At 36.2% G+C, this 27,944-nt stretch overlaps 2 protein-coding genes across 3 annotated transcripts in view; one reads left to right on the top strand and one right to left on the bottom strand.

Annotated features, from left to right (window-relative positions):
* The window catches only part of LOC123874084 (short-chain dehydrogenase/reductase family 16C member 6-like), a 77,590-nt gene extending 74,615 nt beyond the window's left edge, over nucleotides 1-2,975 (top strand). The window contains exon 7 of the mRNA XM_045919259.1: nucleotides 12-2,975. Coding sequence (XP_045775215.1) covers nucleotides 12-192 — 181 coding nt within the window. The 3' untranslated portion in view covers nucleotides 193-2,975. The remainder of the gene's footprint in view (nucleotides 1-11) is intronic.
* On the bottom strand, nucleotides 1,306-27,519 carry LOC123874081 (integrin beta-nu). Of its 2 annotated transcripts, none has more exons than XM_045919252.1 (13): nucleotides 27,261-27,519; nucleotides 16,418-16,556; nucleotides 14,774-14,931; nucleotides 14,012-14,177; nucleotides 13,258-13,402; nucleotides 12,042-12,231; nucleotides 11,146-11,267; nucleotides 9,184-9,513; nucleotides 8,278-8,447; nucleotides 7,571-7,762; nucleotides 6,841-7,010; nucleotides 5,982-6,176; nucleotides 1,306-4,980 (listed from the first exon to the last, which is right to left on the bottom strand). In XM_045919252.1, exons 1-13 carry the CDS (start codon nucleotides 27,334-27,336, stop codon nucleotides 4,592-4,594), a joined length of 2,442 nt encoding a protein of 813 aa, XP_045775208.1. In that variant the 5' UTR covers nucleotides 27,337-27,519; the 3' UTR covers nucleotides 1,306-4,591. The 2 variants fall into 2 exon arrangements, with proteins under 2 accessions (XP_045775208.1, XP_045775209.1); XM_045919253.1 differs by having other exon boundaries at nucleotides 1,306-4,977.
* Between the last annotated feature and the right edge of the window lie 425 nt (nucleotides 27,520-27,944).

The following is a 27,944-nucleotide window of genomic DNA, read 5'->3' as shown; positions in this document are numbered from 1 at the left end:
TTTTGTTACAGGATAGTTCCATGGCCCTGCATATCTGAACTGATACGTGGCTTAGTACCTGATGCGGTTCCCCAGCCAATCCATCGACCGCACCGCGTCGCATTGAATAAAGACGACGTCCGCGATTTGGTGAAAAATGATTCCCGACCAATGACCGTAGTACCTCCAGCAAGACACGAAAGACAAGTTTGACCGCGCCTGTATCATACCTCTTTACTTCTAAAGATAGGGCAATTGTGAGGTGTTAAATAAAGATGTTATAGTTCGGGGTAAGACAAGGGTTATTAAGGTTTAACGTAGAGTACACTGGCAGGTACTCGTTTATGGATATTACACTAGGAATATACGAACGATTAGTACGGACTAGTTCTAAATGCCGGCGCAGTGCCGCGCTGCAAGCGTATCACGACGAGCCTCAATCGGACGATTATAGCAGGGTTGGCAGCATTGTTTGGCAAAAAATGTTAATTTTTAAAATGTTTGTTTATCAAACATTGAGAAAATTATCATTTTTTCATTTTTTTACTTTAAAAAAAGTTGTAATCAGTTTTAAACGTGTTTTAAACAAAAGTTTTTTGTTTAAAAAAAAAGTGTTTTTCCTAACCCTAGGCAATAGCCGTGTGATGATTAAGCATGTAGTATAAATTGTTATAAATTTTATAATGCATTGAAAATAAAAATGGGAATAGGGAAGATGATCAAAGAAAGTTTAAGAACTTTTCGCAAGAGTATTAGATTAATATTTCGCGAATAAGTGAAGGAAACAAAGTGATTCAATGATTGGCTTTTGTCATACAATGAGAAGTGGCAATAAGTGTGTATTGTGTAATGTGTAAGCATATTTTCAAGGACCATTTGACGTTGCCTTAATCACAATGCCTTAATAAATATAATTAGATAATAATGAATTCTGAATAATAATATGTTACGATATTTTGGCTAGGTACTTATGTATATCTAAGTATTCCTACCAACCAAAATATTTGTTTCTTGATGAGCTAAAATTACGTGGCAAACAAAATGAATGTTAATAGATAATACGGCTACTACTGGTGGTGGTATAAATTCTATATACTTTTTTAGTGAGAAAAGATTGTTGCAATGCAATTTAGTTTATTAAGTTACGTCGATTAGCTATAATTTAATATTGTTTATACTGTATATAAATCGAAAATTTCAATAAAACCTATTATGTTTTAGACTACCTCTATACCTACACCACAACTTTTTTACTACCATTAAAAATGTAAGGGTGAATAAAAGTAAAGTTTATTTGTTTTAAATGTGCAACCGATATTTTTTTATTTGAATTTATTGAATTTTGTTTTGTTTTTAAAATTATGCAAGTAGATACTATAAATGTGTGGACACACTAATAGGTACCTATACTTGCCTATCGCGTTACGAATAACGAAACGTTATGTCATCCCCGCGCGTTCCATGTACGCTAACAATATTTTGATCAATTATATTGCTTGCTATTTTTTATGGATATCTTGGACACTCCATTTAAATTTTGTAACGTGTTAAGTATCAAATTCAGAAAAAAAGATCTGCTTTTTAATGATAATTAAAAGTCAATGGTGTATATAAAACTACACGTTTACTATTTATACACCGCCGCATTTTAGTTGTCCTGTTGTCCAACACCTACACTCTTCTTCCACCTAGCTAAGATATGAAATTTTCTCTACAATTTTGTACTTATTGATATTAAAGTGATAATATTTTTTGATATTTAATAAATGACACCATATTACTTAGTCAAAATAACGTGTCACAAACATCTTGTGTGATTTAAGTTGTCTGTGTAGATATCTTTAATAATATTATCTATGTACTTTTAGAGTCACAAATAATAACATTAGATACTTAAAAAAAAGTACAATGTCTATGCTGTACTTTCCGTTCATGATAGGGTGTTTTTTTTTTTTAATTTATAAGATTATTGTGATAGATAAAAATAACAGCGGTTTATTAAAAGGTTTCAGTATATCCTAAATGTCGATAAATACCTCGTTGTATTATTGTTTAGGTATGCCTTGAATCGACCGTAGTAGGTTTGCTCAATTACAAGGTTTTATAGGTTTTGTTTTGTACATATAAAAATTACATCACCATTTACTATCTTACTGTAGTTAAAATGATAAAATCGTTTGTGGAAATATGTAAGTAGATAGGTACTATTTTAGTCTTCCATTTTATGGAAAGTGGTGAAAGGCGATTGATCACGAAGTGATTGTGATAAAATAAATTGAAAATTGTGTGAATCGGCAAATAACTTGATTTCTAAAGAATAAAAATATATTAAATACATACTTTCATATACTGATTTACCGGTATTTTTTTCGTAGCGTTACCAAAGTAGCGTTACATACTATCCCCACATCCATTAACATTATATGAGTACCCTAAATACCGATAAAAGTAACACTACTTATACCGGTATTAATACACCAATCTCTATGCAATGATGCTCTAACTTGATAATTTCATTGATTTGTTACTTAAGTAACAAATTCCAGTAGTAAGTATAAACTTATTCAATTATTCGATGAATACTTACTTCTATAGTTCAATATAATAATACCTAATAATTATAATTGTTCAATTTATTTGCCGATTAACCTGTATTTACTGTATTTAAGGATCTTTAGGTAGGTATGTAGATTAATATGATGAGTTTTTTTTGTACTTTATCTATACTAACTCAGTAGTATTCTAAAGTCTGAATGTCTTCAACAGATTATTCTATAAGTAGGTAACATTTTAACTAATTTTAGTTGCTCTACGTCAAGATAAAAAATATTACTTACTAAATAAGTACCTACCTAAAGATTTTATACTTACCGATTTCTGTAAACTTTTATAATTGTAGACTTAGTTAAAGGAAACTTTTGTATTTAAAGGTTAGAAAATATTCGGGAAATTGAGATTAAAATAATTCAACGAAATAAACGTACTTTGCAAAATCATGTCACGATTTTTATTTAATACAAACATCCATTAAATTAAAGCGATAAAATTAATGAAACTTAATATTAGGCATTATACTAAAATGTTTAACAAACAAATGCACATTTACAATAATTTTATTTACAGAATTAATTTGTAATGCACAATCACTCGCTCTTTATTAAACAGAAAGTATTAAGTCGTAGTACAAAATAGTAAAATATTTTTAATCTCTTTGCCATCTTAACTAAACAGCCGTAATTTCTCTGGTTATTTCAGGTGCCTGATAGCTTGACCTGACATCCGATTTCTAGATTTGTATTTCATTGGATTTGATTCGGAATTTGGACTAGTGGACAAGTACCCCAATATACACTACATCCAGATGTCTTAGACTAGTAGGTAAAATTTAAATGCATAGAAAAAAAAAACAATGTCTCACTGGTCCCACTTTGGGCGCCATTAACAGAAGAAGAAGAAAAGTACAGCATTAAATTAAATATCTTTGAATGCGACTCGAGCGCCCCATATGGTTTTATACCAGAAACCTTCACGCAAGTGCCAACAGCAACTGTTCAAAGTTACAACTCAATCGGGTTAACGGAAAGCAATCGTATGTAACCAACAGAAAGTCAAACAAGCTATTATAACTATAAAAAGATTATAGCGTAACTATATTGATTGTAATGTATACTTGGTGCATACCTAACTTTGTTAGAGATAAATAAGAAAATGACTTTAAATAGTTTACATTGTAACAACTAATAAAATCTTAACAAAAATAAGTAGGACAAACGTAGAAGTTCTAAATATTTACACAAACAAAAAATAACGTTAGGTAACTTAAAACACGGTTTTATTGAATGATAAAAATAATACTAAGTATTTATATTTGATTCAATAGTATAAGGTAAGTACAATAATGCCCATCATTTTATATCTACTAAGGTACAGTTGTATTTATTAGCATTAAACTTTGACCACCAATAAAGCAGTGGGTTAACGAGTCAGTAATCATAGATCCATGATTAGATTAAAGGTAAAATTTTGGTCCATTGCATAAGCAATTCATAAGTTAGGTAAGTTAGTAAGTATTCATAAGAATCCTGACTTGTGCAACCCATTTTTCTTTTTAAGAGGGTCAAAGCGATCCCAATCGTAAAGTAACTCAGGCAGTTAGCCTAGCATACAACTGGACCTAAGATAATTTTACTACCTAACACCATTGATTTACCAACGCCAGGTTTTTATCAATGGTAAGCCTAATGATTCAAACTCTTAGTCCATTTACCCAATAAATTTTGTAATTTAACATTTCAGGTCGATACTGCATTTTACAAAACTATAGGCAATTTTTCATAAATAGTAGTTCTCTACAATTCGATGTAACTAGTAGATGTAGTAGCGTAACTGTCACTTCAGCTAATCAACGGCCAGTATCGCATGACACACTCGCTACGGATGAATTACGATTCAAAAAGATATCAGTTTGTAATATCCCCTATTTTCGAATGGCAAAGTTGTTAGAAACGCGCCTTCTATGCTTTGTCGTTCACTGGTTTCTTACTAACTCCACTCTTTACAAAGTCTAAGAAATACTTTGCCATACAAATTGATCTGATTAATTTGTTACAAACTACATATCGTGCCGATCTCTCGGATACGACTCTGGTAACCTAAACTCCGAAATCGGAGACTTGTATAGTGGGTTCAACTCTTGCATATGCTTCCTGCTTTCTTGAGCTTCTTGTACAAACTTGGCGTAGGCCCGTCTGTCTGAAACTACTTGGGCAGACTTAACCCCTAAAATGACTATAAGACCAGCAGCTATGACACATGCCATGGTAATGAGCGCGGTTGTCATGATCTGAGCGCTCGTGGGCTGCGTGCATTGCTTGGCAGTAATGACCATTTCCATCGCTATCATAGATTTGATACCTGCTCTGTACGTGTACCTGTATTCACAGTTCAAACCGTCTTCTTCTTGACGCAGTATGCAAGATATGTCGTCATTATTTGGCGCTGCTGAAACAACATCAAAATGAGTGGGTAAATAAGGTAAGTAAGTGAATAAGTGAAGGAAATTATTTATTTTCAGTTATAGATCAAAAAAATACAAAAACAAAAATATAAAGTTGAGCAATATTATTTTTGTAAAGGACCTATTTATTATCTAATCTGTGTGGTAAAAGTGTAAAGTCCTTATCATATAAGTAGTGGTCTCTTCCAGGAAATAAATGTATCGAAGGCTGCAAGACTAGTGCATATTGTGTGTTATTTTCTGACAACTAATAACTAGGTAACTGTAGGTAGGTGTAGCTAGGTACTCTTACATGGCGATAATTTTAACCAATTAGTTTTAATATCCTAACTACGATACCTAAGTTAGATATCGTACCTAACTACCTACGTGAATATCGATAAAATCATTTATCTGTAAGTATTTACCTACTTAAACGTTAAAAATATGTTGCATTGAGCTATAAAAGTTTGTGTTTAATTTTTAAATTAATTTTGTTTAGCTCTTCCATTTAGTTTTTATAGGTTTGATTGCGAACTAACCGCAAGCTTAAGTACCTACTACCTATATTTAGATAGATAGATAGATAGAACACTTTATTGCACACAAAAACACATGTAAAGATTCACACAGAAAGAAGAAAACAGAAAAAAACAACTGTGTGCAAAGGCGGCCTTATTGCTTGGAGAAAATTTAGGTACAAAAGCCACTCGGCTTTCGTACTTAATTTAAACCGCAGGCAACATAAATAGTAGCAAATTAATCTAAGTAGGTACGGTCTACCTACAGTCGGTTAAATGCTCTACTTTCTTAATATTCTAATGCGTTGTTTATTAGCTACGTATGCACTTAAACAATTAACTTTAGTGCCACTTACAATCCAAATCATAAAAATACATTTTCATAATGTTCATTTATCGTCATAAGTACATGCCGTTTCACAGAACATGTCGGAGTATCTCCACCTATTAGATTAATTAGGCTTACTTTATAACAAGAAATATACCTTCATTCATATTTTTGGTGACCGTATAGTTGACGTTCCCTATGGTACAGACGTCTGTGCAACTGCTGTTCAAATGGCACAGGATGCAGGGTTCCGCGTTGGCGCACAGAGGATTTTCACAGGTTGCACAGGTTTCGCAGAAGGCGCCCGAATATGCTGTTCCGGCCTGGTTGGCTTTATAACATTGACATCGACCTGAAAATAGTTAATATTCTTTCTTAGTAAGCCACTCATAATAGACTTGATGAAGCTAGCGACTTTGGCCCTAGTGGCCATTTAAGTTTTCTAAAAAATCGCGTGGGAACTCTTTGACTTAATCCATCCTTCATCATTTGATCCATGTAAAAGAAACACTTCAATGTGTCAACTTTGCGGAGTGCATCAAACCAAACACACTTTGGTATTTTTAATAGTTAAGTACCTATATGATGTTTCTTTATTGATGACAGTGAAATTAGGCACGGTTTATATAGAAGTGTCAAGTGTGAGACGGAGACCTGTCGCAGGTTATTTAAGTAATTGTCTCTTACTATTTGTTGGAGTGCACGAGCGGCGAATACTTTTGTGCTAATATTTAATAGCCACACGCTAATATGCTTTGGTAAGAATCTTCTATCACTACTCATATGATAAATACGTAAAAGTGTTTTGTTGGTTTGTCATCGGCATCAGCGTGCTGGGAATGTTTTCTACTCCTTATATAATTACAAACGCCATAACATAAAATCCTCCAAGGTAGATAGATAGATAGAGCTAGAAAACTTTATTGCAAACAGAACATGAAATAACCAAGTCAAATAAACTAAAAACTGAAAACAGTTGTGAGAGGTATTTAGTTGTTTAAATTTTTACTTCTTACCACAGACACATTCTCCATGTCCAGAGCAAACCTCTTCAGAGGCCGGCGCCACGCAGGTGTCCGTGCTGTCCGTGCAGTCGCAGGAGTCGCCGCTCCAGCCCCTCACGCACGCGCACTCGCCGCACACGCACACGCCCCGCTCTATGCCGCCGCATTCAACGTTGTTTATTCTACGATCAATAAATTTTTTTACCTTAAAACCTTAAAAACCTTTTACCTTAAAACCTTAAACCTTAGATTTCCATGGGTCTTTTATTTTCATAGTGATATAATTGTCGCGTCAGCCGCGATGCGTCCCGAAGTCTACCTTTAATGCTGATCGCAATTCGCACTTGGAGTCAAATAGGTAAATGAGGGAACACTTTAGGAATTGACACCAACAAGACCAAGGTTTAATGAGCACAGTGAAATAACAGTAGATAAGGCCCAAAGCCAGGTCAAATAAAGTGCAGGTTACAAAAGACCGTTAAAATTCAAAAGATTTATTAGATGTACCAACGAAAACCAACTAAGACGATTTTTAAGAGAAAACAACTAAGTATCCTTATTGGAAATCTGTATTCTATTTGTAGCTTTGTTTCCCACATTCTTAGCCAATCGATCAAATTACGAATACCAAAAATGCATCAGAATATTTATTCAGGTAACACTGCGGATAATTTTGTAAAACTTGTCACCGAAGTCAATCTTATGGTATTTCTAGACAAGCTATCTTCATAAATCTACTCACCTACTTTTTTGACAAGATTTACATTGGCAGTAGCGGCCGTTGGACCCTGGGTCGCACTCGCATTTGCCACATATACATTCCCCGGAGCCCGAGCACGGAATGGCGCGCGTCACGTTGGGTTCCCGACATTGAGCTGACAAAGCTGCTGATGCGGCTTCATCCTCAATGGAACAGTTACAATACGGACCTGACCTGGAAATTTGAATTTAAATACATCAATATTTAGCGACGCCGATATATCACCGACGATATAAGGCGGGTGGCGAGAAGTGGCTGGATGAGAAAGGCTGAGGACCGGGTGTGGAGACACTCTTTAGGGAAGGCCTATGTCCAACCGTGGACGTACACAGGCTGATGATGATGATGATGACATCACTATTTTATTGTAAGCGGTGATAGATAGGTGATTACTAATTAGGGGGGGATGAATCCCGCCCTATAAAGGTCCCGTTTTTCGTTGTTAAGTACGGAAGCCTAAAAAGTACATAGTGTGTGTTATAGTGGTAAGTGATGATGGAGTCTAAGATGGAAGCGGGATAACATGCAAGGGATATGGTAGTTTTTATTAAACCCACACCCATTTGGTTTCTACACGACATCGTACCGGACGCTCCGAACGGCCGAAGCCTCCCACCAGACCAGACCAGACCAGAAGATTTAGAATTTGTATGTGAGTAGAGAAGTAGAAAAAGATATTATGATCTCACCATCCTTTGTTGCACTGGCAAACGCCGCAGACGAGATGCGAGTTGGCCGGGCACAGTACCATGCCTTGCTGCACGTTACCCTCGCACTCACATCCGCAGTGAACTTCCACCTCCAGGGTCAGCGAGTCTTGACCCAGTTGGCTTTCCGATATAGTGATCGTGTGATGCGACTGCAAATTTGTAACAGTATTTTTAATCGGAAAGGGCACGGAGGCGCAATAACTATGAAAATATAGAAAACGATTTCATATTTCTGCCTTTTGGGATAGAAACCATGGGTCCGTGGGGCGAGCATCGTAGATCCTTATTTAAGAACTTGGCATTCCATCTCACTTGATGTTGAAGAATGTTTTAATAATGTCGCAATGAAATTTCTAAGTGCATTTTACAGTAGGTACGTAGTTTGGACATTATGCACAGTATTTGAAGTATAAGTACGTATATTTTCTTTCTTGTCTAATATTTTGTCTAGGGGTCTATTACTAAAGCCCGTTAGAACTTAGTATCTAACATGCCAAATGTTTCAAAATTGCTCTGAGCGAATTTGAGTTAGGTAAGTACATTAATATGATGATAAGTAAAACTGCAAGGTTGTTCTAAATTAATAACTTCCCTTTATTTTTAGACTACTAATATACCCACCTAAGTTTAAACACATTACCTTCTACTTAACAGTTTCATTAAAATTCTGTCTGTTGATTTATAATGCTACGTTACGTTATAGCTAGTACAATTTGTGCATACAAATTCTTTCATTCACCGTTAGCAACATCAAAAGATACTTTTATCAATGGAATCAGTAATTTTCGGTCGACCTATCCAAATTCCAGTTCCGACTTCCGACCAGTTTGGTTGTAGGGGATTTCTCGATATGTCAAAGCAAGCGTATCTAAAAAAGTCGATTACCTTTTTGTATTCCGGACAAGATTCCAAACTGACATGCGCTTCGTAATTAAGCGTCATGCCATACTCGACGCCGGTGCAACGTGTTGCCTCAACCATTGAACCTCCTTTCACTCCGCAATCGGTGAAATATTTAACCTTTATAGGGCCGGCTGTCGCGTCGTCTTCGAAATTGACAACGCTCACGATGTCTTCATATCCCATCTTGACTAGCTTCAGTATGTTTGAACTGTCGCTCTCCAATTTAGCGACGTATGTGAAGTCTATCAACAGTTCGTGTAAACTATCGTAATGGCTCTTAACATTTTCCGTGACAGCGAAAATTACGTTAACCTGAAAATTGATTGATATTAATTGTAATACAAGGTGTTAGACAATGTCTGTAATATCCCGGCAAGTTGACGTAAAGACCGATGTAATATTTTTTTTTTTTCAATAAAGAATATTAGCCATTTTAATCATGACTAGCATTCCCCTTTACCCTCCAACTAAGCGTAAAGCTTGTGCTAGGAGTGGGTACAACAATAGTGCAACGGCTGGGGTTTGAACCGCCGACCTTTCGGAATTCAGTCCACTTCTATAACCGTTGAGCTATTGAGGATTAATATTAAGTATAGTGTATAGAAGTTCCAAAAAAATAATCAGCTCGTAGGTAGCGTGATACCCGTGGGAATATATTTATGAGGATTTAAAAGCTTTTGCTTAAAACTACAATGACCTAACAACTATAAACTCTGAAAATAGCTGACCGCGGACATGAACTCGTAAAAAGCTTCTGTGAACTCAAAAGATCCTCAAATCCTCGGTCAAACATTCCTTTAAGTTCACAGATATCTCTCTGCTACTCTTTTCAGGAGTGTCTGCTATTGCAGAGACTACGAAAGAATGTATGATCCTAATTCCTAACTAAGTATATTATGATTTATCAAGCATACTGTATAAGGTCAGAATGATATAAGGTTCATCTTTAATTTCAGTCATTTTTGATGAACGACGATGATAGATAACAGCAATGGTCATAACTTTAAATATTTTAGATAGGTGGTTGCACATAATATAATACAACATTGAAAAAAAACAATCATAAACTTAATTGAAAGCAAAATTGTGTTTATCTATGGCAATTGGATTTTCTTTTGTTACGAAAAAATATTTCTGAATAGCAAGCATTATGAAAACGGGAAAAAATTCCTCAACTAATAACAACAAATTTTATGTCGCAGAAATTGCCTACAAACGGGGCCAAGTTTTGAATAGAAATTATTTATATTTATACTTAATCTTAACTATGCGTTGTGTCTGCTTTCACCAACAAATAAGGCAATGTTATGAATAGATTTGTTTTAGATTTGTACTCTAAAGAAGGGAACGTATTCCGTATTCGCTAGCTGTAGGCACAGAGCAAGTGGCTTGAGAGGCCGTGGGAAAATTTTGGGAGGAGCTTAATACAAGCTGAAAATCCATATCAATATTACAAATGCAAAAATGTGGCTGAATATTGTCTGTTACATTTTTATACCTTCGATCCGACCGATCTTGACAACATAGAGACACAAATAAGCTTGCATCTTGGAAACTGGTACTTTTCATTACGGAAAATCAGAGTTCTAAAAGACCTTAATTCTCGCGAGAGAATTAAAGAGCATCGGTTAGTTTAATTTAATTAATGTTCTTCGTTTCTGGAGTATTATGAATACAATTTACATATACAAGCACGATTTATTCATTGTACATAGAACTATCGGGTAGGTATTTATGGATCGCCTTATTTTGCCTATTTGTAACAACACATAGCACGTAACAAGTGCAGTTACTAACTTTCAGGTTGATCAAGCTCCTCTTCAAAATTTACCACAGCCTCTTGAAACAAAGCACAAACACAGCCAGTTTACTTTCCCGATATCTGTGAATCTGCGTAACGTTAACCAAGTTAATCTGTATCCTCAAACAATGTTATATATTTACCTTGTACTTATCTAAGAGTCTGTACACTTGTGCTATGGACGGGTAGTCGTAGATACCGGCTTCGGAATAGTAGCCGTTTTTATCTAGATGACAATTCTCGTCATTTTTCATCGAGGCACCACCTGTTTCGAAACAGCACAAGATATTGATGAGGCATTGCTAAGAAGGCATGTTACTAAATTGTATAATGTAATGAATAGAGTTAGCTGTGATAAAAATGGACTTGGAAGTTGTAACTGTAAGCATAATCGGATCGCTACTCTTTGGTACATTTTAAAATAATTCTCAACTAAATAATGACCCAGCCAGACAAAATAAATTCTTAGTACAGATTAAAGGTCTAAGCAGACAGTCTACATTTGGACTGTATACCGGTTGCAAAATTGTACTTAGTTATATTAGATTGGATACAATCGGACTATAGGGTCAGTGGACCTCGATTCAGTAAGATGCAAGAAACCGTATCCAAGCTAGAATTTATCAGCTGCTTGCAGACTGAAAGTTGCAAACCAGAACTTACTCTTATTCTTTGTTTATATAGATCCTTTATCTATAAACAATAACAGGTCGTTCACACAAGCTGCGTAAGCGTAGACGTAGCGCGTACTATTGCGTTGTAATGTATGGAACTGTATGAAACATGGCATACCGCTTGCGTGGCGTGAACGTTCACGTAGACGTAATGCGTGCAGTTATGCCTATGGATTCACGCGCGTCACTACGCACGTGTCACGTGCTCCATACGCAATTGTTGTGAATCAGCCTAAAGTTCTGCTGATTAGAATCTGATTTCTTAACTGGTGGTAAACTCTTGATTTGTCATAGATTCTCAACTTAGTCTATATCCTACGTGAAATGCATTTTTTTTAATATCTAACGGCTTTTTTTTTGCTTACCTAATTTCCCGTCTCCCGCGGTATGCAGCAATCCATCAGACAGCAGTATGATAATTTTCCGGCTATGAGGTGACCAGCCCACCTCCTTGTCACACGTGATAGCTTGGACGAGCGCGTCTAACTGCGCCTCTGCGTTGTCGAGGTTCGCTGTCACTGAACTACTGTTCACTTTTTTTATAAATTCATTTACCTATAAAAGATCAGACAGAATAAATAAATTGGAAATTACGACCTTCAGGCCGATGATCTAAAAAAGGTGGTGGGAAGCAGGTGGATGAGGAAGGGGTGACCGTGTTTGGTGCATGCCATGTTTAGTATCAGACAGAAACAAGCTTGTTGATTGGATTGGATTGAAAAGAAGGTACATAGTTATTTGCTAATAACGATCGGATAATTGGATGGAGACTATGACTTATAACTTCTATGAAGGGATTCGTATAGGAGAATCAAAGTAACGAATATAGCTAAATGAGTTGCGATGCTCGATTGGCAAGGGGCAAGGCACATAGTTTGTAAAACCGACAGACGTTGGGGCCCCAAGGTGCTAAAATGGTGACCTCGCAAACCCCCACACAGGCGAGTCACATGGAACTGCGACCCAAAGCTTCAAATTTACACAACGATAATGGAAACGTAAGCCTTAGGTTGCTACGCAGTACGCTGCAGTGGACAGCTGCAGAGACCCTTAGCCAGATTATGTAGGTATCACCTCCTTTTGGAATGGAGACTGGTTTGCATTGACCAAATATTTAAAACTCTTCGCTCCAAGGTTATTCTTAAGCTTAATACACCACTGGACTTAGTAACAGTAATATTAGGTAGATCAATGGCATCAACGCATGGAAGCACATAAAATTAACTGTATGACATATTGTATTACGTCGGCTCTCTTAATACAACATTTAGGGCACAGCAAGACATTGGTAGGGTGTGACTGAACTCGGCTTTGCGCACAAAATGTTTATTTTTAACCGACTTCCAAAAAGGAGAATATTCTCCATACGATATGTTTTTGTAAGCTTTATTTAGTCTCACGTACCCATAAGCCCATAATATTGTAGAAGTTTATACAAACTTGCAAATTATTTGTCTAAAATATATCTAATTCAGATCAAGCTTTTTTCGAATTCTTGTACATCTAGACCGATTTGGTAAACATTACTTAAGTCTGACTTAGTATACCTAAAGTTTACAATAGTAGAGAAAAGATATTCACCTGATTGGTTAGCGACAAATGGTGTTTGTAGCTGTAAGTGGCTTCGCAGGCCTCTTCCTCCACAGCGCAAGGGTTCGCCAATCGCCGAGGATCAACACTTGTGAATGGCATGATTGGTTTATCCGCGAAACTGCCGAAACCTAACCTGAAATAAAAATGAAAATACTTATAATAATATTAATTATAATATTAATTAAAATACTTGTAATAATATTGATAATTTTGTGCGCGTGGGTCTAGGTTTACAAAATCCGTGGAAAAATCTTTGATTTTCCGGCACAAAACGTAGCCTATTTCGGTCCCCGGGGTGCAAATTTTCGCACAGTTTATGAGAAAAGGAAGTGAGAAAATTCGCTTTCGGTGAAACGTAGCAAAAGACTGCATATTAGGATATTAGGTAGGTAGAGGTACCTACTCAAGGAATATATTTCCTGCACAAATCTCTATGTCGACCGGGCTATGCGTTGTCTGTTAGTTAGCCACTGACTTATTGCATATTATGTACTAAGTAGATAAAATAATGATAAAACATTATCATCATCATCATTATCAACCGATAAATGTCCACTGTTGTAGATATATAGTACTCTTGTAGGGACTTCCAGACGTTACAGTCTTGCGCCGCCTGAATCCAGCGGCTCCTTGTGACTCGTTTGATGTTGTCTACCCACTTAGTGGGGGTAGGGGTCTTTAAACGCTGGGCTTTCCGGTGCGAGGTCGCGCACCTTACAATTTACATGATAAACATATTTACCTAAAATTATCGGTAAGATTCTTTAGCAAGCTTGGAAGGTCGTCTCTCAGTGAAACTAGGGTCTCTTTGTCATCCTTCATAGACCAAGTGAGATCCATCAAATAGTACAAATCCAACGGGTAATTCTTTGCAGGTCTGTACGAAAACTTGATTTTCTTTGATTCACCTGTAAAAAAAAGAAAAGAAATTATTCAGTTTTGAATAATTTCTGATCCGCCCGGCTTCGCTCGGGTGAAATTTGATATACCTACTTACCTTTAGGTACATAATTATAGTCTTTGTTACTTTTGGATAAAGTAGCTTTATAATAGAAAGAAATATTATAACTCAAAATTTTAAAAACCCCCGACACAAAAACCTCTGTAAGAAAACTAGAAAAGAGCTGATAACTTTCAAACGGCTGAACTGATTTTCTTCGATTATAGCTAAGAACACTCTCGATCAAGCCACCTTTCAAACAAAAAAAACTAAATTAAAACCGGTCCATTCGTTTAGGAGCTACGATGCCACAGACACACAGATACACACGTCAAACTTATAACACCCCTCTTTTTGGGTCGGGAGTTAAAAATCAGTTCAATAGTTTCATTTGTTTCTTAGTTTGTTGGTTTGTCGTTCACTGACGTAGCAACGGAGCATCGGATCTTCTTGATATTTTGCATGGGTATAAGACCTAAGTAAAAGTATAGACAAAGAAAGTAGGAGACATACGATGTTATGGTTGTTATTAGCTTAAACATAATATTGTACGAGTAAACTTACGTGGTTTCAACGAGAACGTAATTTTCTGCGGCTGTATTTGCACAACTGCCTCGTGGCTGTCTGGGGCCATGTCTTGGAGAGTGTGGTTCTCAGCGACGTCCCATATCGGCTTGTACGGACGCTGGATCATATTTTGAGCGCATCCATCCGCGACTAAACTGTATAAAGATCGATACTTACCACAGATAAGTGAAAAGCCTTAAAAAGCTTATTCTCTGATCTCTGGTACTTAGATTTGAACTTACTTTTACTAATTAATTAAATAAAAACAAGAGTGAACTGAAAAAGCGACGTTTCATATTTAAATCAGACATTGTAATCTCACCTAGTGATAAGTGATGATGAAGTCTAAGATGGAAGCGAGCTAACTTGGAAGGGGTATGACAGTTTTTTAAAACCCATACCGTTTTTGGTAAATGATGATGCAGTCTAAGATGGAAGCGGTAGCCCTGGAAGGGGTATAGCAGTTTTTTTAAAACCCATACCGCTTTGGTTTCTACATGGCATCATACCGGAATCCTAATCGCTTGGCGGCAGGATTTCGCTGTTAGAATGGTAAATAGCCACGGCCGAAGCCTCCCACCAGATCACACAATTTAGAAATCATAAAATACCAATTTTGCCCTGCCGGGAATCGATCTCGGGCCCCCCCACTAATATTATCGTGCGATCCATGTTTGAGATTGAATAAAAAAACAAGGCGAATTGAAAAGTATTCAAACCTCCTGTCGTTGTTCATTTCATAATCAATCACAGTCAGAGATGTCTTGATCGCTCATGAAGGCATGAATCAGGCATGAACGCTAGCCGAATGCAGGAACAATACAAATCACGATGACTACGGTAATTTAAAGTAAATTGTATGCTATTAGAATTCCTCATAAGGCATTGTTTTATTTTTAGGTATTACGGTCATGTATTGAGTCGAGAACGTGTTTAACTTTTTTTTTAACTTTTTTTTAATTTAAATGCTAGCGCTTGGCTGCAATCAGACTTTTTTGTCAGGTGGAAGGCTTCAGCCGTGGCTAGTTACAACCCTACCTGTACCACCAAACGATTTAGCGTTCCGGTACGATGCCGTACGATCCAAAGAGTAAAGAGTTGAGTTTAATAAAAAACAACTGCCATACCCTTTCCAGGTTAGCCCGCTTCCATCTTAGACTGCATCATCACTTACCACCAGGTGAGATTGCTAACTTAATCAGAGGAAAAAAAAAATTAAAAAAAAAAGACTTGCTGGCAAGTGATGATGCAACCTAAGATAGATCGTGCTTGTCTAGAAGACGCCTATTCACTATTAATTTGATGGTAGCACTGCGTATATTACAAGTGTAAATTAAAAATTTATATCACCCCCGACAAGTGAAGGTTACAGTAACTAGAAAAGACCTGATAACTTTCAAACGGCTGAACCAATTTTCTTGGATTATAGCTGAGAACACTCTCGATCAAGCCACCTTTCAAGCAAAAAAACTAAATTAAAATCGGTTCATTAGTTTAGGAGCTACGATGCCACAGACAGATACACAGATAAACACGTCAAACTTATAACACCCCTCTTTTTGGGTCGGGGGTTAAAAATTGGAGTGGAAAATTGATGCCGGAAAGGCGTTATCGTAGGGCTTAGGGTATAGCTAAAGTTACGTCTCGTCATCGTTGCACCGCGGCACACTGGAGCTGTAGTAGGGGTCCGCACACCAGCGACAGTGCGAGGCGGCCGACAAGCAAGCTCCGCATTCCTCGTGCTCGATGCATGCCAGTTTGTTTAACAGTTGTTGTTGCACTGAAAATGAAATCCATGCTATAATATTTAAAAAAAAGAAAAGAAGAATATTAGCCATTTTTAATCATGACTAACATTCCCCTTTCCCCTCCAACTAAGCCTTAAGCTTGTGCTAGGAGTGGGTACGACAATAGTGCAACGGGTGGGGTTTGAACCGCTTGAATATTCTACTTAATATTATAAACCCGAAAGTTTGTATGTATGGATGGATGGATGTATGGATGATTTTTACTCTTTCACGCAAAAACTACTGGACGGATCTGGCTGAAATTTGGAATGGAGATAGACTATACCCTGGATTAACACACAAGCTACCTTTAATCAGTTTTTATTTACTTCTAATCAGTTCCCACGGGATTTTTAAAGAACCTATATCCACGCGAACGAAGTCACGGGTATCAGCTTGTATAAGTAAATGGAAAAGTGCGTTTGTCTTTCTGCTAGTTTTTCACAAGATCGTCCGTTGAACCGATTTTGATGTTTAGTACAGAAACAGCTTATATCCCGGGGATGAACATAGCTTACTTTTTATCCCGAAAAATCAAAGAGTTCCTACGAGATTTTCAAAGGCAAATCCGTTCAATCGATTTTGCCGAAAGGTAGAGACAGCTTATCAAAGAGTTCCCACGGGATTTTTAAAAATCCAAAACCACTCAGGAACGGCGCAGTCATCATCTAATTACACAATAAATCAAAGCACACATTACAGGCTAGTTTCCGGCGCACGCACCCGTAGTCCGTACCGTACGCGTGATTATACGAGTAAAACTGATAAATCATTTGCATTTCTCGTACAGAACATTGCTGTGCGTGTAATGTGCTAATGGGTAATCCATTTTAATCGGATTTAATGGCAAAAGTCAGTTTAGTGGCCAGGGCAGAATGAAGCGGTAGAGTTACCACTTTTCAATGATCAATTCAATTTCGATTATAGCATGTTACAAGTAGATTGATTCCGATTAATTGAATATTGAACCTTTCACCGTTATTACCCACTGAACTGCTTAGATACTTAAAGGGCGTCCTTAATTTGAGATTATGTCCATACAGCCAATGGCAAAAAAATATTTGGAAGTTTGAACGCTCTCATATTGTAAGTTTAGTATATTCAGCCGCGGTCGGTAGAATACTTTTGAATAAGATTTTTATCCGGCTATTTGAAACGATGTGTTGATCGGTTAAATACTTATAATATAACCTAGACCTATCCACACATCGGCATCGTTTCAAAAAATCTTACCTTAAAAATCTCTTCTGAGAAAGAGAGAGAGAAAGAGATAAAAATCTTATCTATAATATAATATAATCAGTGATATTTTTACTTCGCGAAAACTGGAACTGATAATCTAGAAATGTAATTGATTAGAAGAAGACTTCTTTTAAGTTTTAAATTTTAAAAAGTTGGCGTTAATGATAAAACAGCCATAAAAGATATTAATAGCATCATCTGATCTTTTTATAATCCCTTCTATCGTCCAAATGATTGTCTAAGCTTACAACAATAGGAAAACAGCAGGCATCAAAATAATGAATAGATGTTATGGCACAGAAGGTGGCTAAACTATTTTGTACCTTCGTTTATAGCCTGAGAGAAAAACATATTTGATAATGCTTTCATTTTTAGGGTTCCATACCCGGAATGTGCCAACGAGACCCAACCACTTACTAAATCTCCGCTGTTCATCTATCCGTCCGTTCGTCTGGTCAGCGAGCTGTAATATCTCCTGAACCGTAATATAGGTAGAGACTTGAAATTTTCACCAACTAAGCAAATAATTCAAAAAATATAAATAATATTAAAATTAAAATAGCAATAATTCTATTGCTGCTAATACCAACCAATAATAAAAATTTCATGGCTGCCATGAAAACAAAAAAGAACCCTTCATGTGCCAGTTTAACTCGCACTTGACCGTTTTATTATTAGTTTGATACAGCAGCGGTTGAAATCCATCCAAATATTTAATTTTCCTCAACCCTGCCATAATGTGCCTTTTACTTAGAAATAACTACTTAGTAAATAGAAAGAATTTTTATGGCTATCAAATCTTCACTGAAATAATATATACCTCTGGTTCGGAATGCGGGCCTTCCTACCGAAAGAAGAAGAATCAGCAATAAGCTCGACGGTTGCTCTTTTCAAATAAGTATACAATATTATGCTATGTATCGGTTATTGCAGTCCCGCGCATTGCTACAACGCGAAATAGAATAAGTGAACGTAATGTTTTTATTTATAGCCAGACCATTATGACAAAGTATGATGGTTAACGTTGGTAAATCAAAAGCCGACATAAAACAATAAGCTATTAATCAAGAGAGAAAGTCGCCGAAATTTCTCAATTGTATAAACATTATGGATGCGTCTACTTCTTACGGAATTTTTAACATCTCAGCGGCAAGGTACGACAATGCCGAAATAAAATGTCTTTAAATTATTGTACCTACTACATAGTAGGTAGGTACGAGTACGCAAGAGCTTTCATTCAAGCTTTTTATGTGAAAAGATACTTTGTGACAACGTAGAACTAAGTAATTTTTTTTAAAAAGGATATTAGTCATGCTAATCATGACTAATACTCCCCTTTCCCCTCCAATTAAGCGTAAAGCTTGTGCCAGGAATAGGTACGACAATAGTGCAACGGGTGGGGTATGAACCGCCGACCTTTCGGAATTCAGTCCGCTCCTCAACTGTTGAGCTATCGAGGCTCTAAGATGATAGCATCCTCAGTCAAGTTAAATCAAATCCCAGGAGAGTGAATTTAGAAAATCATTCTTGTTTCTTTTATTTGAATGCACTGCCTTGTTTTATAAATAACACTTTTTTACCAGTAAGTGCACAATTATTTGTTGTTATTATTTTTCTCATAGTTTAATTGTTTATTCGAGTATCAATTGTGTCACCCGTGGTGGATTACATATAATATAACCAATTTTGTATATTAAATTTAAGTTATAGTTTTAATTAACCATGACTAATACAAGTGTAAATTAAAAATTTATAACACCCCCGACAAGTGAAGATTACAGTAACTAGAAAAAAGCTGATAACTTTCAAACGGCTGAACCGATTTTCTTGGATGATGGCTAAGAACACTCTCGATCAAGTCACCTTTCAAACAAAAAAATAAATAAATTAAAATCGGTTCGTTCGTTTAGGCGCTACGATGCCACAGACAGATACACAGATACACACGTCAAACTTATAACACCCCTCTTTTTGGGTCGGGGGTTAAAAATAAAATGATGTAGAGTACCTACGTGGAGTGCGATTATTCGTAGTACAAAAAGTGGGCACTACCGATTTTTGTAACCGCAGCGTAGCAGAAAAATACTTGTGTAACTGTACCTTCATTTAATAAGTTTGATCAGAACTCCCGATGTTAAGAGGGCTCCTCCGTCACTCGCTTCATACAAACGTAGTTCCAATTTCATTTGAATATTAAGCAACCAAAGTCCATGAATTTTTGCAGACATATTTTAGAAACTAATATCTATGTCTGTGGTTTTCCAGATTTCTGTTAAAATATTCGGTTTCAAAGTTACGCGATCTTAAAAATTCACATACAAATCTTTGAGCCCCTGTAATTTTAAAACTACATATTTTTAGATAAATCTAAAACACCACAGACATAGATATTAGTTTCTAGAATATGTCTGCAAAATTTCATGGACTTTGGTTGCTTAATATTCAAATGAAATTGGAACTACGATTGTATGAAGCGAGTGACGGAGAGAGCCCTGTTAACCTGAGTATACCTACCTACTTTCCAACTGACCTACATTTTCTACGGTCCGAATCTAAGCCCTTTTGCCACATGTTTTGTTTTGAGATCGATAATACAGATAGAGCAAGTACAAAGATAAACAGCTAAGATGAAACTGTATTAGGAAAAGAAAGTTTGAAATTAAACTGATCGCAGATTGCAGCTGTAGCGCTAAAACCAGACAGACGTCCGCACTTTTCAGCAACTTTCAGCATCAAGCGTTTACCCGTTTTAAACGTGTATCAAATATTATAAAGGCAAAGGTTTGTGTGTATGTTTGTTACTCTTTCACGCAAAAACCGCTTAACGGATTTGGCTGAAATTTGAAATGGAGATAGATAATATCCTGGATTAGCACATGGGTTACTTCTTATCCCGAAAAATCATAGAGTTCCAACGGGATTTTGAAAAACCTCAATCCACGCGGACGAAGTCGCGAACATCAGCTAGTATTTTCATAATGACGGTACCTAGAAGCCTCATGAAAGCCTTTTTAGCATCAACATAAGCCATCGTTCACACGGACGTCGGGCAATGAAAATCCAATACTACTATTGAAAAACATTTGTTATATTCCAAAATCGTATCGTGCGTTATAAAAGCACTCATGTGGACGGGGCTACCACACCTACAGCTAACCTGGTATGTAACTTTGGATTATCCAAGAAAACTATTAGTAGGTATCATGTATATATGGGTCATTTGGCATTTATTTGCGGTTCTTTACGATTCTTGCGGTGACCGGTGAGTGACCATCTTTACCTTCATAGATAAAGATTACAAAATAACAACAATAGTACAAGTAATTACTATTGTGACTGTAAAGTGACACAGATTACTATTTTATTATATAGCGTGACCCAAATCCGCAGACTTGCCGACTAGGTACCTACCTGCTGCCATTGATTAACTACTTATTTGTATGCCACACATTGTATGGAAAGAATACCACATAAATTATATGCATTTACATACTTGGATTGAACGGTAAATCTTGCGTTTGACAGCGTGCATCATTCGATAATGTTTGTTATGCAATGAGTATTTTCTAATTAGTATGGGCACGTATGGGTTACTAATTAACCCCCGACCCAAAAAGAGGGGTGTTATAAGTTTGACGTGTGTATCTGTGTATCTGTCTGTGGCATCGTAGCTCCTAAACTAATGAACCGATTTTAATTTAGTTTTTTTTTGTTTGAAAAGTGCCTTGATCGAGAGTGTTCTTAGCTATAATCGAAGAAAATCGGTTCAGCCGTTTAAAAGTTATCAGCTCTTTTCTAGTTTTCTTATAGAGGTATTGGTGCAGTCGGGGAATTTGTTAATTTTGAGTTAAAGGAGTAAGTGAACACTATAAACATATATAGTAGGTAGGTAAGTAAATGTTGGTAAATATTCCCGTATTATTTTAAATAGAATTTATACATAATATGTATTTATCGTATCTATTTATTTTCATCGTGATTTATACACAATTCGTGGTATCAGGTGTTTAGGTATATACCTAACTACTTAGTATGTTTCAGCTAATAGAAAATTGGTAGAGGTACCAATACAATATTAATATATTTAGATTGTAAATTATAATACCTATTAATAGCATAGACTTGTACTTTGAACATAATCTACTTACCAAAAAATAATGCATTTTTATTTATGTCCCACTCGTATTTCACTTTAATTGCGTGTTAAATCGGATATCATTAAAAGCAGTGAGGTGATAAAATCCGTGTGGGCGTACACAGGATTATGTTCGAACATTTAACAGACTTATCCGCACAAATATAGACATATTGGGTTTATGCCATCAGTTTAATTATACTTATTCTACATTGATCTTGCCGAAGCTTTAATTATTGTTACTAAACGCCTTATTTACACGTGATTTGTGAAACTTTTCGCCCACTTGGTTAGGCCAGTGATCTACATCCTATCAACCTACATTTTTGATTAAAGCTCACTACAGAATCTAATTGAAATGCATTTAAACCTAGGTAGGATGCTGGAAGAGGTGTGCCATACAAAATGGCAGTTATTTTTTGCCGATTCGAAGTGCCCCAACGAGCGAATCAAAAATTAAAATGACTACGGTGCCAAAATATGGTCTTCGAATTGACCTTAGGTGAGGGCACTTGCTGACAGACGTCTCATCACTAATATTAGTTCCGAGTAGGCTCACATGACCCTCACTGCTGCCAGAGATAAAAGGGCTAAAATCAAGTTGCTTCAATAACAGTGATAGATCTCCGTGACTCAGCTGCAGTACGTCCTCATGTCACGTGCGTAATGTGCGTAAGGGTAAGCTCGCACTACGAAATTTCACCGCGCGATTTTATCCGCAGAAAATTCTGCGGGGAAATTTCGCAGTGCGGGCTTACCCTAACTTCGAACTTAGTTCGAATTAGTTAGTTAATTCGTTTAATGAGTACAATCACACCAATATTATAAAAGAGAAAGTTTGTATGCGTGTGTGTGTGTGTGTGTGTGTGTGTGTGTGTGTGTGTGTGTGTGTGTGTGTGTGTGTGTGTGTTTGTTACTCCTTCACGCAAAAACTACTGGACGGAAATTTAGAATGGATATATATACTCTGGATTAGCACATAGGCCACTTTTTATCCCGGAAAATAAAAGAGTTCCCACGGGATTTTTAAAAACTACATCCACGCGAACGAAGTCGCGGGCATCAGCTAGTCAAGTATAATCCAACAATAGTCAAGTGACGCCAACTTATATTTACCAACTAAGTATATAAAATGTCTTAGGTAAGTAGGTAATAGGCACTTATACCTACTTTAGTTTTCTTTAATTTATTTATAATGTAAACAACAAGGTAGCTTCCCGCTGAAATGCGTAAGGCGCACTTTACGCGGCCCGTACGATCTTGTTACAGCGAACTGACAATAAAATCATTATAGGTATTAGGTACGAGTGAAACACCTAACTTCAGCTAAGGTCTGCAAATAACGTTGCTTACGCGTTTCTCCTAAGTAAAAGGGACTGTATTATTTTAAGGCACCTTAAAATTGTTGACTGTATTATTTTAAGGCACCTTAACTAGGTACCTAGGTATCTGCTTAGCACTTAAGTAATCTTTATCCTAATTTTATTCTTAGTTACCTACTAGGATTTATAACTATGCATAATACATTCACCATACGTACAAATATGACCAACCTACTTAGTATCATTTGTTCAGATTATGCTATTCATATTCATATAAGTACAAATTTTACTGTAGGAGTCACTAGTGTTGCAATCATTATAACGACGTTCTTTTCTTTGAAGTTGTCCTTATTCATTACACGACATTTACCCATATCAGTCTCGTCAGATTCCTTCCACACTTAGTAGTTAGTTCACGTAATTTTCTAAGTCTTCTGAATAAATTTATTCAGTTCAGGACTCTACATTTTGTCCCTTTGCATTTTAATTTGTACTTAACTTTCTACCTGTCCATAATGCATATGTAAGACATTGCATTTACGTTTAATTCATCTTATCTTTTTAACGGATCGGTTTTTATTAATAGGTAAGTACTAATATTTAGGCCAAATACTTCGTGCGCGTGGATTCAGTTTTTTATAAATCCCGTGGGAGCTCTTCGATTTTCCGTCATAAAAGTAGCATTATGTCACTGTCCAGATCTCCATGCAAAAAAAATTTCGTCTCTCTGATGCTCGGTTGCGGCGTGATTGAAGGACAAACCAAGAAACAAACACTATTCATGCATATTTTATAATAATATGCGTAGTTCTAACTAAATGACTGGCTTTGCACTTGTGGGCTGACCGAAACCTTTGTCAAATATGTAAATAATAATGAAAACACATTGAAATTCATGTAGAAGTTGTTAAAAAAGTAAAGGTTAAGGTAAAAGCTTAATTTTAGTAAAAAGCTTGTTCAACAAGCACTTATTCCAAGTAATGGATAAGTAACTACATACTTATTACTAATCTAGGTGCCTATTGATTTTATTTTTGACTATTAAATTAGAACTAGAAGGTTAGTAGTTATATGGCCGAAAATAATGAAGAAAGACTACAGATTCGAAATAAACAATAATTGAGAAAGGAATTTGGATCTGTTCGAATTCCTCCATTCGAATAAACAGAAGTCGGGATAGTTAATTACTTTCTAAATAAGTGAACATCCATGTTTGTATCACCTTGGCTTTATTCGTTACTATGTTTAATTTAAAGTAACACTTAGTACAGGTATTTCCGTGACTTCACCCGCCTATACCAACAAACTTCATTTGCAACAATGTAACTAAAATGTAGGTAAAATTTAGAATGTATGTAGGTACCATAATATTGGTAGTTATTACATTGAAGATTCATTAGCGCAATGTCCTAAGAGTTAGGACTTAGGTAATACCTACTATAAAACCCAATTGAGTGTTGTCATACCCATTCTGACCAAAAGCTTCATGCTTATTGCGTACCAATAGATACTTAGGTACCTATCTTTTGAGTTTGTGGCAAAAATTAGCAACATTTTATAAAACATTATCTATAAAAAAAGTGACGTAGGACCTAGGTAGGTACTTACTTAAATGGGTAGTAAAGGTTTCTTAAGTTTGATTGAAATAAGTACTTTTAATAAAGTAAGCACTGTGCACAGTTCAACACTACTAAGTTTCCATTTGTGTTTTGTTCAACAAAGTTTTCCATGACCGGAAATCTATTTAGATAAATAGGTAGGTAGGTACCTACCTACATTTCCTGCTGCCTCATGGTAGTAATTTTTTTTTTTTTTACTAAGCTGATTAAGTTTATTTTTATTTTGATCATGTAGATCGATCGCAACAGTAAAAAGCGAAACGGGAGTTTCATAGAGTCGAGAAGAATGTGCCCAACGTAGCACCGTATGAAAATTGACTATGGAATAATTTTTTTATGATTCTGTAGGACCTATATGGAAATAGGTCCTACAAAATCACAAAAAAAGCCCCTAAAATAAATAATATTATTTTGGTATTTTCATTACGTAAATACCTATAAGTACCTACTTATCTACATAATCCACTATTCTAAACTTAGCATTTTCTTAGAACCACGAACAAGTCGCTGTGAAAATACAAAAATAACTTAAATATTAGAGTCAAGGCACATTCTTAGTGAGAGGGGAATGGCGATAATTTAGTCTAATATTCTTTTATTAAAAAAACCAAACAAACAAAAAAAACCGTTAAGTTTATCAACATTAAATAATAACCTCATTTGGTGACAGAAGGGCTGGCTCATTTTTTGCGCAGCGGATCAGTTTGGCTGTCCAGCGCGGAAATGCAGCCAGTATTATTGGCACCATTTCAGTTGGACATCATTTGTACAGTAATTAGATAAGACTAGCTTTTAGTTTTATTGTAGCTAATGTTTTCATTAAAAAATACATTCACCTTATATTTTGTAATGTCTCTCGTAATTTTAATAGAAAAAATATTATGTAAGGGCCTATAATTATTCATTATGGTAAGAACGGCCTGCACTCTGTAGGTATCTACCTACTGGGTTTTCTTTTGGAAAAGATAGTGTTTAAGAATACCATGTTCAAACGTACAGCGGCCGAACCTTGATATAAGACAGGTTCATCATCACCATCATCACTACGCAATAAGTACCTAGGCTAGGTAATATGTACTTAATATTATATTATTATCTAATCGAAATATCCAGTCAATGTGTCTCCACCCTAAGCTTTACAGGCTAAACGAAATGCAAACATGAACGCATTTGTCTCTATCTCGTCGTGTAAATAAAACTGACATTCTTATTTAGTCCATTTTCTATTTCAGAATACTAAGGTATCGATCCCACAGCCGAGGTCTAATATTCAGAGTTCTGAGTTGTGTATTAGCGTAAGCATTATGCTGATTGAGGATCTTTTTTTCGGATTGTGCCACACAAGACATAGTTTATTCCGGCGCTATTGACCTCTGGTTTTAATACTCAAGTGTCCTTAGGCATAACTGGTGATACCTACTCGTAATATGTGGCACAACTTGAAAAAATAAACATTTTTTCTTTCTTTTCGTAGGTATGTCTTTGAATGACTAGGAGTGAACGCAAAAGAACTCTAAGTGCACAACTCAGAACTCTAGACCGTTAGCACTGAGATCGACGACTGAGCAGCGCAGGTGGGTTCAGAAGCCTCGTCTGCTTTTCTATTTCCGTATGAACGTTTATTTTACGCCGTACGTTAAATAAATCTTTCTTTTTGAAGCGAGATGCGTTTTTATGGACTGATAAGAAGTAAACTATAATTATCACGATTGATGATCCTGCATTAGGTTTGATCGGTTTGATTTGGGTTTTATTTGATAATTTAACACGTGTTCCTGCGGGTTAATTTAGAGGCTCATATTTCAAAGAGCGTGCTTTTTATCAGTTTTTTTATTGATTCAATGAATTAACTAAATTGACTACAGCTGCTATCGCCCAAGACTTTGTCAGTGTGGATTAAGGTATTTAATTCTATGGGTGTTCCTATGGGATTTCTCGGACATTGGAAAAATACTCCCCGGGATGAAAAATTTATTTTATCTGTCTCCATCATGCAATCTATCTTTGTGCCAAATTTTATAAAATCAATTAATGAATTTTTCATAGAATGTAAAATCGAGTAAGGAAATTTTTTTCATAAATCAAAGTTTAGCTCAATTTTTTTTTTAAATAAATGAGGTATTTTATATTCTGTACCATTACAATGAAACATAAGTAGGGAAATAAAAAAAGAAAAATTCGTCTTGGGGAAAATTGTAACGAACCAAAAATCACTTATCAAGATTTAAAAGCTGAACTGAAATTTGTAAAACGGACTGTAGAGTCGCATTAAGGCGTGACTGTTGGCTTAGCGTAAACAAACCTCATTTGCTCTATATACATAATCTATATAGCGATACAATCTTATCGGAAAATCGCCGCAACATATGGAAAACTCACCTTGACCGTCCACATATCCAACAATGGAAATTATGCACAAATTAAACAGTGTGATCACGAAAAATCTCCAAAACATGATCGTTTAATCGAACCTCAATCACTATTTGCACGTTGAGTCAACTGGCGTAAAGCGATCAGTTTCGCGATGAACACTTGATAAGGGCTGTAGCTGATAAGATAAGGGGCGCGAGCGGCGCGCGGACCGCGCCGTTCGCTCTACGACTCCCTCGTCCGACATCTGCCGAACCTCTAATCTACGAGTACGTCCCGTGGACTGTACAATGCCGACTTGTTGCCGCGTACGAAAACAACGTAAACTTGCCTGTGTACGGACACATCGCTCCGACAGGTTCCTCATACATCGCTGTTCTCATATCAAAATCACTACTACAATGACGCAAAAAATAAGGCAATGGATAACGTGTATACTTAAGATATCTACAATTTTCTTTATGAATGAACATACGTAAGGTAGGTATTCCCTCGATCTGTGTTTACGGTGCGTTGCGTGAATTAATTGCAGCGTGATAACACAGTTTTCCACTGTTATCATACAGGAAGTCACTTTTTTTAAGAGCGATGCACTTGCTCGTAACTGTTCTAAGATAGTAAATAGATGTAATCACACGTCTTCTATAATTACATCCCAAGTTCTGGGGCGTTGCCCGCGCGTTTTAATTTTAT

Source organism: Maniola jurtina, chromosome 17 (assembly GCF_905333055.1).
Source record: "Maniola jurtina chromosome 17, ilManJurt1.1, whole genome shotgun sequence".
Classification (NCBI taxonomy): domain Eukaryota; kingdom Metazoa; phylum Arthropoda; class Insecta; order Lepidoptera; family Nymphalidae; genus Maniola; species Maniola jurtina.
Note: the sequence above shows the minus strand (reverse complement) of the source record. Positions and strands in the feature narration are given on the sequence as shown.